At 45.3% G+C, this 13,372-nt stretch overlaps 1 protein-coding gene across 3 annotated transcripts in view; it reads right to left on the bottom strand.

Annotated features, from left to right (window-relative positions):
• The window catches only part of LOC127307158 (uncharacterized), a 221,888-nt gene that overhangs the window by 3,533 nt on the left and 204,983 nt on the right, over positions 1 to 13,372 (bottom strand). The window contains exon 2 of one of the 3 annotated variants that reach the window (XM_071822764.1): positions 952 to 1,019. In XM_071822764.1, coding sequence (XP_071678865.1) covers positions 952 to 1,007 — 56 coding nt within the window. In that variant the 5' untranslated portion in view covers positions 1,008 to 1,019. Of the gene's footprint in view, positions 1 to 951; positions 1,161 to 13,372 lie in introns of those variants that run through there. The other 2 variants (XM_071822765.1, XM_051337862.2) reach the window with 2 other exon arrangements.

The following is a 13,372-nucleotide window of genomic DNA, read 5'->3' as shown; positions in this document are numbered from 1 at the left end:
CTATTGTAATTGTGATTGTGAAACACAAGTGACTAGAACAATTGCAACATGTGAGCACCAAAAAAACAGAAAAATATGGAGCAAAATAATGTAAGAGAAAGCTACATGCCTAGTATGTATATATATACTGTTTTCAAGCACTCTGTCAGCTTTGTCCAAAGCTGGACAGCTGCATTGGTAAGTTTAAGTGCCGCTGAGCCAGGTTGGCAAAGTTGATAGTCCACGCCAGGCTCATCCTTGTATGGCTATATGAACAAATTAGACCGACAAAACCCATGTGTAAACACCCCGAAGTGAAGCCATGAAGATTGACCAATGCTTAAAGAAATGCCTTTTAGACCAAAAAAAAAAACTCATTCATAAGCTAGATGAGCATGTTAAGAGATCTCTACGATACTAAAAATGGTAGCTTGCTAATGATAATAAAGATATATGTTGTAGCATGTGTGAAAACCGCTCTCATTATATGTAGCATGTGTGGAAACCTAAACTAGTTGGCTATATAATACACTCTGAAAGGCAGCATGCATCTACAGAAGAAGATTGCAAGAAAAGGGCAACTCTATGTAGGCAGATTCGGTGACAAGAATCATAGGCACGTGTTTTCAGGTGCTCCCTCAGATCAGTCCCAAATCTGAGGATGGTGATAACGGGAGACCGTCCAAGGTCGAAGTCCCATCTAATAATCCCAACCGAATGACCGCAGAAGGTCACAGACCAAAATAATCCCAATATCCCAGCAAATGGCCCGAATCTATTCTAAGGCAGGCAGCTCGGGCAGCCACCGCGCCAGAAACACCCTCATCTCGCAAAAGATTCAACCGGGCCAGGCTCGAATCGTTCGATTCCCGGCAAGGCAAGCGCGCCCCGACTCGACGAGTGGCAAGAAGACGCGAGGTGAGGCTCGTGGAAAGAGAGGCGAAAGCGAAGGAGGGGGGGGGGGGGGGTGACCTGTACACGGGAGGGGTGTATCGCTTGATGCCGTCCGCCGGGTTGCTGTCGGCCATCGCAGCAGCAGCTCGCCGCCGCAGGGAGAGGAGGAAGAAGGAGCGGGTGGTGGGTGGGTTTCCTTCCTCCTCCGCCCGCCCCCGCGTCTGCGCGTGCCCTGCCGAGACCCGAGAGAGGAGGAAAGAGGCGGAGATGCGGTGCGGGATTGCGGGGTGGGGCCCGGGTGTGGTGTGGGTGGCAGCTTCAGGAAAATGCGGTCACCGACGCGTGGGGCTCGCACAACTGCGTCGCCCTCGTGATTGCTTCGCTTCCTCGGCAATGGAGGCGATTTACACACAAATAACCCTTTTCGATAAGAAAATCATAAACTAACCCTCCGGCGAAACTATATCACCTATCTAAACTTTTTGTGGTGTTTCTCCCATCGTGTCACACCTCACTGTGTGGCGTCCGTGCCTGCGGTGCCACTTACCCATCCGATGTGGCGCGGTCGTCGTTGATGTGTGCTCCGCTCTGATGTGGCACTGTGGCGCCGCTCGGAAGGGCGCCACACATCCACTTATGTGTGGCGTCCGAGACGCCACCAGCCCGACTCAGGGCTTCCTCTCTCTCTGTTTCGCGTGAAGAAAGCAGGCGGCCAGCGGTTCCTCCTCCTCCCCCTCTCCCCCCACCAAATCCACCACCAAATCATCAGATCTGCTCGGGAATTCTCTTCCCCATCCATTCCTCAAGGTAATCCCCTTCAAATCCTTTCCATTCATCCACTAATTTCATAGATCTTGCTAAATTTGGACATGAATCCTAGACATGGAATTTTTTGGTGGACTCTATATTGTAGTGTATGTGTTGAAATTCATAGCCTCATGTATGCATGTGTTTGAACCATAGATTTGTTGGAACCCTAGATATGACATTTTACATGTATGTGTTGAAACCCTATGTATGTATGGGTTGAAATGTCTAATATTTGCCTAGCAAATGCATTCAAATGTGTTACATATGCCTAGTATTTGCGTTCGAATAACTCATATTTGTTAGGAAGCTCATAATATGGTGTTTTATGTAAACATGTAGGATGGTGTTGATGGGATTCGTAGCATAGAAAACAAAAAAAATTCCTACCGCAAGAACGAATAACAAGCCAAGATCCAATCTAGTAGATGGTAGCAACGAGAAGATCATGAGACTAACCCTCGAAGATTTCCAAAGCCTACGAGATTAGATCTCGTTGTTGATGTAGTCGATCACTTGCCGCTTTCAAAAGCGCGTAGAAGATCTTGACGGTGCCACAGTCGGGCAGCACCTCCGTACTCGGTCACACGTTCAGTGTTGATGACGACGTCCTTCTCCCTGTTCCAGCGGGCAGCGGATGTAGTCGATCCTCCTCGGAATCCCGACAGCACGACGGCGTGGTGTCGGTGGTGATGGAGATCTCCGGCAGGGCTTCGCCGTAAGCGCTGCGGGAGAAGAAGGAGGAGGGAGAAGCTAGGGTTTGGGAGAGAGGGGTGGCTAGGGGCGCCGGCCAGGGGGGGCCCTTTGGTGGTGCAGCCAGGTGTATCCAGCCCCTCCCTATCCTCCTCATTTATATAGGTGGAATCCCTAAGGTTTGCCCAATGGTTCGAATAAGACCCCAATTCAAAACCTTCCATATGGACGAAACCTAGGGGGATAGGGACTCCTCCCTTTTCCCCCTTGTTGGCCGGCCAAGGAGGTGGAGTCCACCATGGACTCCACCCTCCCACTTGGTTGTCTGGTTAGGGTTGGTGGAGTCCAATCGGGACTCCACTTTCCATGGTGATTTCTTCCGGAAAGTTCTAGAACATTCTAGCGCCTTCCATAAATGCACCGGACCATTTCCAAACTTGGAAAGTGACTTCCTATATATGAATCTTATTCTCCGGACCATTCCGGTCCTCCTCGTGATGTCCTGGATCCCATCCGAGACTCCGAACAAATATTTGAACTCCATTCCATATTCCATATCTACTTAAAATGACATCAAGCCTTAAGTGTGTCACCCTACGGTTCGAGAACTATGCGGACATGGTCGAGACTCCTCTCCGACCAATAACCAATAGCGGGATATGGAGATCCATAATGGCTCCCACACATTCAACGATAACTTAGTGATTGATTGAACCATTTACATACGATAACAATTCCCTTTGTCTCGTGATATTTTACTTATCCGAAGTTTGATCGTCGGTATCTCCATACCTAGTTCAACCTCGTTACCGATAAGTACTCTTTACTCGTATCGTGATATGATATCCCTTGTGAACCATTCACATGCTTGCAAGCTAATTGGATGTCATTCCACCGAGAGGGCCCAGAGTATATCTATCCGTCATCGGGATGGACAAATCCCACTCTTGATCCATATGCCTCAACTCATACTTTTCGAATACTTAATCCCATCTTTATAACCACCCATTTACGCAATGACGTTTGATGTAATCAAAGCATCCTTCCGGTGTAAGTGATTTACATGATCTCATGGCCGAAGGACTATGTAACTATGTATCGAAAGCTTATAGCAAGTTGAACTTAATGACTTGATCTTATGCTATGCTTACTATGGGTGTGTCCATCACATCATTCACCTAATGATATGATCTTGTTATTAATAACATCCATGTTCATGATCAGGAAACTATGATCATCTATTAATCAACAAGCTAGTTAAATGAGAGGCTTACTAGGGACTCTGGTTGTTTAAACACACATGTATTAATGTTTCCGGTTAATACAATTATAGCATGGAGTGTAAACATTTATCATGAACACTAAGATATAACAATAATTATTTTATTATTGCCTCTTGGGCATATCTCCAACAGGTGTATCTCATAGATAATGAGTATGACAAGGATCACCGGGCTTTTCATATGACGGAGAAGAGAACGGTTCTTCACCCCTTGAAGATTCGTTACCATGGCACAGTAGATATGGCGTATGACGAGAGGTACACGGAGTTCATCGAGCCTACCGGTCTTCTCCCGTTCATGGCGCTTGTAAGCCGGGGGGCGAACATGAACGCTGTGGCACTCACCGCCCTTGTCGACCGGTGGAGGCCGGAGACGCACATCTTCCACTTGAGGGCCGACGAGATGACCCCTACTCTTCAGGATGTTTCCATGATACTTGGACTTCCTATTCAGGGCGAGCCACTGTGTATGAACACAGCTTCTGATGGGTGGCGCCAGCAGATGGAGACGCTTATTGGCATGGCTCCTCCGGCGCCAGAAGATCCAAAGGAGAGAACTCCCACCAGCGCATCTTTCTCTTGGATCAGACTCACTTTGGAGAATGCCCGGAAGGGGCCAACGAGGACACTATCAGGACGTACACCCGTGTGTACTTGTGGTATATGCTTTCGAGGACTCTCTTTGCTGACAGTGGTGGGAAGTTGGCCCATTGGTGTTGGCTCAAGGCGCTTACGGTGTTGGAGCACCCGTGGAGTTGGGGAACAACGGCACTTTCCTACCTCTACCGACAGGTGATGATTTGATGTATGTACTATTCTTCTATAGTAGTCTGCTAGACAAAGTACTAACCAAATGTCTTATTTTCGCAGTTGGACGAAACTTGTCACAGGACTGGGAAGGGCGGTATTGGTGGATGCTTGCTCCTACTTTCCGTATGGAGATGGGACCGCCTATCAATTGGGTGGCCCATGATACTCAACGAGAGGCCATGGCCTCATTACCAGAACAACCCTGATCGGGAGCCCACTTGGGCATACCTTTGGGATAATGTCTCGGAGATGACGAGCGATCCAATGGTCATGTACAAGCACTACACTGAGGAGTTGGACACTCTTACCTCTAAGCAGGTAACCGATTTTAATCCATCACTCTTTTGCTATCATATTTCATAAGTTTCATTGCCATGTTGTAAATTCTGAAATATTTGTATGATGCACGTGGATTGGGAGCCTTATGGTACCTATTACCATATTGGCTCAGCGATGAGTGACCTCAACCCCAAGTGCTTGGAGGAGGCGCGTTTCTGGTGTATGCGGTGCCCACTCATATGCATGTGGCTTGTTGAATACCACCAGCCGCACAGAGTGATGAGACAGTTCGGGTTGTACGAGGAGTGCCCACCTCAGTGGCAAGACATGGACCACGCACTCCATAGGTAAACTTCTTGAATCATGCGATGGAAACTTATTGATCATAGGTAGCGATAGAACCTAATTTTATCCATTGTGCTCAATATCTTGCTGACTTGATAGGCAGCGGCAGAGGAAGATCACGAATTGGCCTGTCCATCATAGGATTCATGTGACAGTGTTCCAACACTCACTACAAGAAAAGTTCTGATAGACAACGTCTCAAAATCGTCCGCTAAGGGGTATTTTTCGTCGCCTATGGGCCTAACCCGACGATATGGGTTCTGTTGTGGAAACTGCGTCAGGCAAAGTCCTACGACGATTTTTTCGGTCCGTCGCGCTTGGGCGCCCTTCCGCCACGGAAAATCGGACCGTTGCTGAAGTGTTTCCGGGAGCCCGTTGACTGCTGACGTCATGCAAACTGACACGTGGCAGACGCCGTTAGCGCGATTAACGGCGTTAACCGCTGAAACCCCGTGGTAGATGGTAGGCCCACACGAGGCCTGCCACGTCTTAAGCGGGCCGGCCCATTAAGTTTGCGGGCCGGGCCAGCTGACTTAGTTTGACCGGTCAACTATATAGCTGGGCTGGTCCATTAGTTACGTGGGCCGGGCCTAACCTCTAAGGTTGACTGGTCAAAACATTAATGGGCCGGCCACTAAGCATGTGGGCCGGGCCGAATGCACTCATTTGACCGGTCAACAGGCAAAAGGACCGGCCCACAAAACATGTGGGACCCACTTTCCTGTTATCGGGCCGGCCCATTTACCAAGTGGGGTCCACCTTAAAGCAAGTGGGCCGGCCCAAGAAGTTATTGGGCCGGCCCAATTAGCATGTGGGTCCCACTTTCCTGCTATCGGGCCGGTCCATTTAGTACGTGGGGTCCACATTAGAGCAAGTGGGCCAGCCCAACAAGCCAGTGGGCCGGGCTAAAAGCACAGGTGGGTCCCTCTTTCCTGTTAAAGGGCCGGCCCATTTAGTATGTGGGGTCCACCATATAGCAAGTGGGTCGGCCCAACAAGATAGTGGGCCGGGCCAAAAACACAGGTGGGTCCCACTTTCCTGTTAAAGGGCCGACCCATTTAGTATGTGGGGTCCACCATATAGCAAGTGGGCCGGCCCAACACGCTAGTGGGCCGGGCCAAAAACACAAGTGGGTCCCACTTTCCTCTTAAAGGGCCGGTCCATTTAGTATGTGGGGTCCACCATGTAGCAAGTGGGCCGGCCCAACAAGATAGTGGGCCGGGCCAAAAGCACAGGTGGGTCCCACTTTCCTGTTAAAGGACCGGCCCATTTAGTATGTAGGGTCCACCTTATAGTAAGTGGGCCGGCCCAACAAGATAGTGGGCCGGGCCAAAAACACAGGTGGGTCCCACTTTCCTCTTAAAGGGCCGACCCATTTAGTATGTGGTATCCACCACAAAAGCAATTGGGCTGGCCCAACTAGTTAGTGGACCGGCCCAGTAGTGGGTGGGGTCCACCTTAAAGCAAGTGGGCCGGCCCAATTAGAGTGTGGGGTCCTCCGTAAATCAAGTGGGCTGGCCCAATAAGTAAGTGGGCTGGCCCAATAAGTAAGTGGGCCAGCCCGTTTAGTTGTTGTTTATATGCCGGCATAATAGGCGCTTTAGGATTTTGCGGGCCGGCACATATGTGATTTCGGTTAATTGGGCCGTTTAAGGGATGGGAATTCGTGATTTAGATACTGAGAATATTTACGCAGCAATGATTTCTGTCGGATAGCCTCACTTACCACAAGCAACAAAGAAAAAATGCGCGAAAGAACTATAAAAACTAACTAAATATTACATCAGCTGCACGGCTTTGAAAAAATATTACAGAACCCAGAGAAATTGAATGGTAATTAAACCTAGCAATACAATGAAGCGATCCGGCAATCTTTTAAGTTGTCCATGCAGCACCTATATCTGAAAGAAAGACATTACAAGTTAAGACAGCAACAATGGAAAGGCAAAGACACTACAATATTGTTTGCCAAAGAATTTGGAACTCATCATTTCGTCGTTATAACAAGATCATTGTAATGCGCACAATAAGCAAACAAAGAGTGCATGCCGCATACCAACAGCCAATATAACAGAGCATGTTAGAATGAAACAAATAGACTTACTACCGTCGAGTCCCATGCAAACCAACATGTTCGGGAGTACAAAATTGGCATGAACAACATAGTAGCAAAGCTATAAATTTTGTAACAACGTTGAGCAAGATGAAGTTATGATGGCTACATCTACAGAGCAGGGAATGTAAACCAAAAATAGAAGTTACGATGGCAAAAGCTAAAGAGGAGGGAATGTGAACCAACATGTGCCAAGTGCAATTACTTCATTTTGGCCGTGAACTAAATAATACTCCTGAACTTATAGTGAAGGGGATGCAAATCAAGATGTTTCGGGATATAAACTTGTAATGAGCAACACATAGAGGATAGTTAATGCTGGAGCTTAGGATGGACCAGATACAGAATATAGTGGGTCACCTGTGAACTTGTATAAGAGGGAATGCAAACCAATATGTTCAGCATTCCATATGTGAGCGTCATGCCAAGTCAGAGAAACAAGTCAATAATGCAGCTTTTGAAGAACAAGTGGCACGCAAAATTATTATCTAGTAATATGACAAGTTTATTTGTACTACAGGCTAGATAGCAGAGTGATAGCATGCCAAACTAAGTCCTTACTTTGTTAGCTTACAATGAAGTAGATACAAAACAATGGCATCACCTGTAGTACAGGGAATGCAAGCCAACATGTTCATGGAGTAAAAAATTGGCACAAACAACATAGTAGCAGGCCATATTTTTTGTAACAACGACTGAGCAAGATAAAGTTCTGATGGCTAGATCTACAGAGCAGGCAATGTAAACCAAATATATAAGTTACGATGCCAAAAGCTATAGAGCAGGGAATGCGAACCAACATGTGCAATTACTTAAAATTGGCCATGAACTAAATAATAGCAGGATGTTACTATAATACCTATAATTTTTGTAACAACGGCCCGAGCAAGATAGAAATTATGATGGCTACATCTACAGAGCAGGGAATGCAAACCAAAATGTTCAATCGCTTAAAGTTAGCAATGAACTAGAAAATAGCAAGGTGTTACGGTCATAGCTAGGAATGAACTAAAAGAGCTTCAGACAAACAAGCATCTGAACCCAGAACAGGGCGCTAAAACAAGGGACTTACATTAGGAGAAGCACTCTGTGGGAGTCACAACAAATCTTCCTGGGGTTGATAGATCCGGTGATGAAGTACGCTACATGTGCTACTTGGGGTTGGAGAGACGGCCATTACACTTCATGGTTACTCCTCTCATCAGCAAAAACGTAACGGCGCGTCGTTAGCAGAAACAGGTTCCCCCAAGATTAAACAAGAACTTGCAGGCAAGCAATAGAAAAGCGACAGTAGAAGAGTTTAGATCTTGCACGGCGCCGGTGAAGCAGATCCGGTCCATGCACAGCGGTGTCGGTGAGCAAGATTCGATGCGGTGGACGACGGATCCGGCGAAGCGGCTCCGGTGGGGTGGACGATACCTCAGCTGAAGCGACTGCGGTAGACTGCTGGATGAGCATATGGTTTCGAGGTTCGGCGGGGATGATCCGGTCCGGTTGATGACGGCGTCGATGAAGCAGCTCCGGCAGTGCAGCGGATGACGAGGATCGCGAGGCCTCAGGTAGGCCAGGGAAGTCCGGCGGGGATGTTCCGGTGCGGTGGTCGTGGAGGTGGGAGAGAGAGGGACTTGGGAAGTTCCGGTGGGTGTGGTCTCAGAGGAGAGACTGAGGGAAATGAATTTTTTTTCGGTTAGTTTCCGGGGCTAGGGAGGTGGTGATCAAAAAAAATGACGGGTAGACCCCCCACCAACCGACTTATACATGGACATTGTTGTCATCTTTACGAGGGTAGAATGGGAAGTTAGAAGCGTGTGAAATATTTGTATTTTTCGGGCGGGAAGTTTTGCCGCTGGAATGAGATTTCGAATTTGGCTACAGTCCAAGTAATACAAAAATATGAGACCGTACTAGTACGGCCAAATGTCACATCAAGTCATCATCACGTTGAAAATCGGTTACCACGATCATAATCATGATGTATCTTGAAAATCCATTTTGAAAAGCCCTTTATTTCAGGATTGGTTGGAGATTTTGCAGCTTGACTGAAAATTGATTTTGAATACGGCTATGGTGCAAGTAATACACACGTGATTGTAATATATAAGGCCAGGGGTAGACCATGCTACTTTGTAGCCCTGTTCAGCAAAAAAAAGGCCAGGGGTCTGATACGTCTCCGACGTATCGATAATTTCTTATGTTCCATGCCACATTATTGATGTTATCTACATGTTTTATGCACACTTTATGTCATATTCGTGCATTTTCTGGAACTAACCTATTAACAAGATGCCGAAGTGCCGATTCTTTGTTTTCTGCTGTTTTTGGTTTCAGAAATCCTAGTAACGAAATATTCTCGGAATTGGACGAAATCAACGCCCAGGGTCCTATTTTGCCACGAAGCTTCCAGAAGTCCGAAGAGGAGACGAAGAGGGGCCACGAGGGGGCCACACCCTAGGGCGGCGCGCCCCCCCTTGGCCGCGCGGCCCTGTGGTGTGGGGCCCTCGTGCCGCCTCCTGACCTGCCCTTCCGCCTACTTAAAGCCTCCGTTGCGAAACCCCCAGTACCGAGAGCCACGATACGGAAAACCTTCCAGAGACGCCGCCGCCGCCGATCCCATCTCGGGGGATCCAGGAGATCGCCTCCGGCACCCTGCCGGAGTGGGGAATCATCTCCCGGGGGACTCTACGCCGCCATGGTCGCCTCCGGAGTGATGTGTGAGTAGTCTACCCCTGGACTATGGGTCCATAGCAGTAGCTAGATGGTTGTCTTCTCCCCATTGTGCTTCATTGTCGGATCTTGTGAGCTGCCTAACATGATCAAGATCATCTATCTGTAATTCTATATGTTGCGTTTGTTGGGATCCGATGAATAGAGAATACTTGTTATGTTGATTATCAAAGTTATATCTATGTGTTGTTTATGATCTTGCATGCTCTCCGTTACTAGTAGATGCTCTGGCCAAGTAGATGCTTGTAACTCCAAGAGGGAGTATTTATGCTCGATAGTGGGTTCATGCCTGCATTGACACCTGGGACATGTGAGAAAGTTCTAAGGTTGTGTTGTACTGTTGCCACTAGGGATAAAACATTGATGCTATGTCTAAGGATGTAGTTGTTGATTACATTACGCACCATACTTAATGCAATTGTCTGTTGCTTTGCAACTTAATACTGGAGGGGGTTCGGATGATAACATGAAGGTGGACTTTTTAGGCATAGATGCAGTTGGATGGCTGTCTATGTACTTTGTCGTAATGCCCAATTAAATCTCACTATACTCATCATGATATGTATGTGCATGGTCATGCCCTCTTTATTTGTCAATTGCCCAACTGTAATTTGTTCACCCAACATGTTGTTTATCTTATGGGAGAGACACCTCTAGTGAACTGTGGACCCCGGTCCAATTCTCTTTACTGAAATACAATCTACTGCAATACTTGTTCTACTGTTTTCTGCAAACAATCATCTTCCACACAATACGGTTAATCCTTTGTTACAGCAAGCCGGTGAGATTGACAACCTCACTGTTTCGTTGGGGCAAAGTACTTTGGTTGTGTTGTGCAGGTTCCACGTTGGCGCCGGAATCCCTGGTGTTGCGCCGCACTACATCCCGCCGCCATCAACCTTCAACGTGCTTCTTGGCTCCTCCTGGTTCGATAAACCTTGGTTTCTTTCTGAGGGAAAACTTGCTGCTGTGCGCATCATACCTTCCTCTTGGGGTTCCCAACGAACGTGTGAGTTACACGCCATCAAGCTCTTTTAAGCGCCGTTCTGGGTGAGATCAAGACACGCTGCAAGGGGAGTCTCCACTTCTCAATCTCTTTACTTTGTTTTTGTCTTGCTTAGTTTTATTTACTACTTTGTTTGCTGCACTAAATCAAAATACAAAAAAATTAGTTGCTAGTTCTACTTTATTTGCTATCTCGTTTGCTATATCAAAAACACAAAAAAAATTAGTTACTTGCATTTACTTTATCTAGTTTGCTTTATTTACTGTTGCTAAAATGGCCAACCCTGAAAATACTAAGTTGTGTGATTTCACAACCACAAATAATAATGATTTCTTATGCACACCTATTGCTCCACTGCTACTACAGCAGAATTCTTTGAAATTAAACCTGCTTTCTTGAATCTTGTTATGCGAGAGCAATTTTCTGGTGTTAGTTCTGATGATGCTGCTGCCCATCTTAATAATTTTGTTGAACTATGTGAAATGCAAAAATATAAAGATGTAGATGGTGACATTATAAAATTAAAATTGTTCCCTTTCTCATTAAGAGGAAGAGCTAAAGATTGGTTGCTATCTCTGCCTAAGAATAGTATTGATTCATGGACTAAATGCAAGGATGCTTTTATTGGTAGATATTATCCCCCTGCTAAAATTATATCTTTGAGGAGTAGCATAATGAATTTTAAACAATTAGATACTGAACATGTTGCTCAAGCTTGGGAAAGAATGAAATCTCTGGTTAAAAATTGCCCAACCCATGGACTGACTACTTGGATGATCATCCAAACCTTCTATGCAGGACTAAATTTTTCTTCACGGAATTTATTGGATTCAGCTGCTGGAGGTACCTTTATGTCCATCACTCTTGGTGAAGCAACAAAGCTTCTTGATAATATGATGATCAACTACTCTGAATGGCACACGGAAAGAGCTCCACAAGGTAAGAAGGTAAATTCTGTCGAAGAAACCTCTTCCTTGAGTGATAAGATTGATGCTATTATGTCTATGCTTGTGAATGATAGGACTAATATTGATCCTAATAATGTTCCGTTAGCTTCATTGGTTGCACAAGAAGAACATGTTGATGTAAACTTCATTAAAAATAATAATTTCAACAACAATGCTTACCGGAACAATTCTAGTAACAACTATAGGCCATATCCTTATAATAATGGCAACAGCTATGGTAATTCTTATGGGAATTCTTACAACAATAATAGGAGTTCACCCCCTGGATTTGAAGCCATGCTTAAAGAATTTATTAGTACACAAACTGCTTTTAACAAATCTGTTGAAGAAAAGCTTGGGAAAATTGATATACTTGCTTCTAAAGTCGATAGTCTTGCTGCTAATGTTGATCTTTTGAAATCGAAAGTTATGACTAATGAGAATCATCATAATAAAATTGTTACTACAGCAAATGCCATCCAAGTTAGAATTAATGAGAATATAAGATTAATGGCTGAACTGCGTGCTAGGTGGGATAGAGAAGAAAATGAAAAACTAGCTAAAGAGAAGAATGTAGCTAAAGTTTGGACTATTACCACGACTAGTAATGCTAATGCTACACATGTTGCTGCACCTCCTACTATTAATAATAAAAGAATTGGTGTTAGCAATGTTTCCACTTCTAATGCAAAGCGCGAGAAACTGCCTGAAACTGCTAAAACTGTTGAAACTGCCTGTGATAAAACTGCTGAAATTTTTTCCAACATTGGGGATGATGATCCCATTGCTTTAGATTATAATGGTTTGAATTTTGATGATTGCCACATCTCTGAAGTTATAAAGTTCTTGCAAAAACTTGCTAAAAGTCCTAATGCTAGTGCTATAAATTTGGCTTTCACGCAACATATTACAAATGCTCTCATAAAAGCTAGAGAAGAGAAACTAGAGCGCGAAGCCTCTATTCCTAGAAAGCTAGAGGATGGTTGGGAGCCCATCATTAAGATGAAGGTTAAAGATTTTGATTGTAATGCCTTATGTGATCTTGGTGCAAGTATTTCTGTTATGCCTAAGAAAATTTATAATATGCTTGACTTGCCACCGCTGAAAAATTGTTATTTGGATGTTAATCTTGCTGATCATTCTACAAAGAAACCTTTGGGGAAAGTTGATAATGTTCGCATTACCGTTAACAATAACCTTGTCCACGTTGATTTTGTTGTCTTGGATATTGAATGCAATGCATCATGTCCCATTATATTGGGAAGACCTTTTCTTCGAACTGTTGGTGCTATCATTGATATGAAGGAAGGTAATATAAAATATCAATTTCCTCTCAAGAAAGGTATGGAACACTTCCCTAGAAACAGAATGAAGTTACCTTTTGATTCTATTATGAGAACAAATTATGATGTTGACACTTCATCTCTTGATAATACTTGATACACACTTTCTGCGCCTAGCTGAAAGGCGTTAAAGAAAAGCGCTTATGGGAG

The sequence above is a fragment of the Lolium perenne genome, chromosome 6, assembly GCF_019359855.2.
Source record: "Lolium perenne isolate Kyuss_39 chromosome 6, Kyuss_2.0, whole genome shotgun sequence".
NCBI lineage: Eukaryota > Viridiplantae > Streptophyta > Magnoliopsida > Poales > Poaceae > Lolium > Lolium perenne.
Note: the sequence above shows the minus strand (reverse complement) of the source record. Positions and strands in the feature narration are given on the sequence as shown.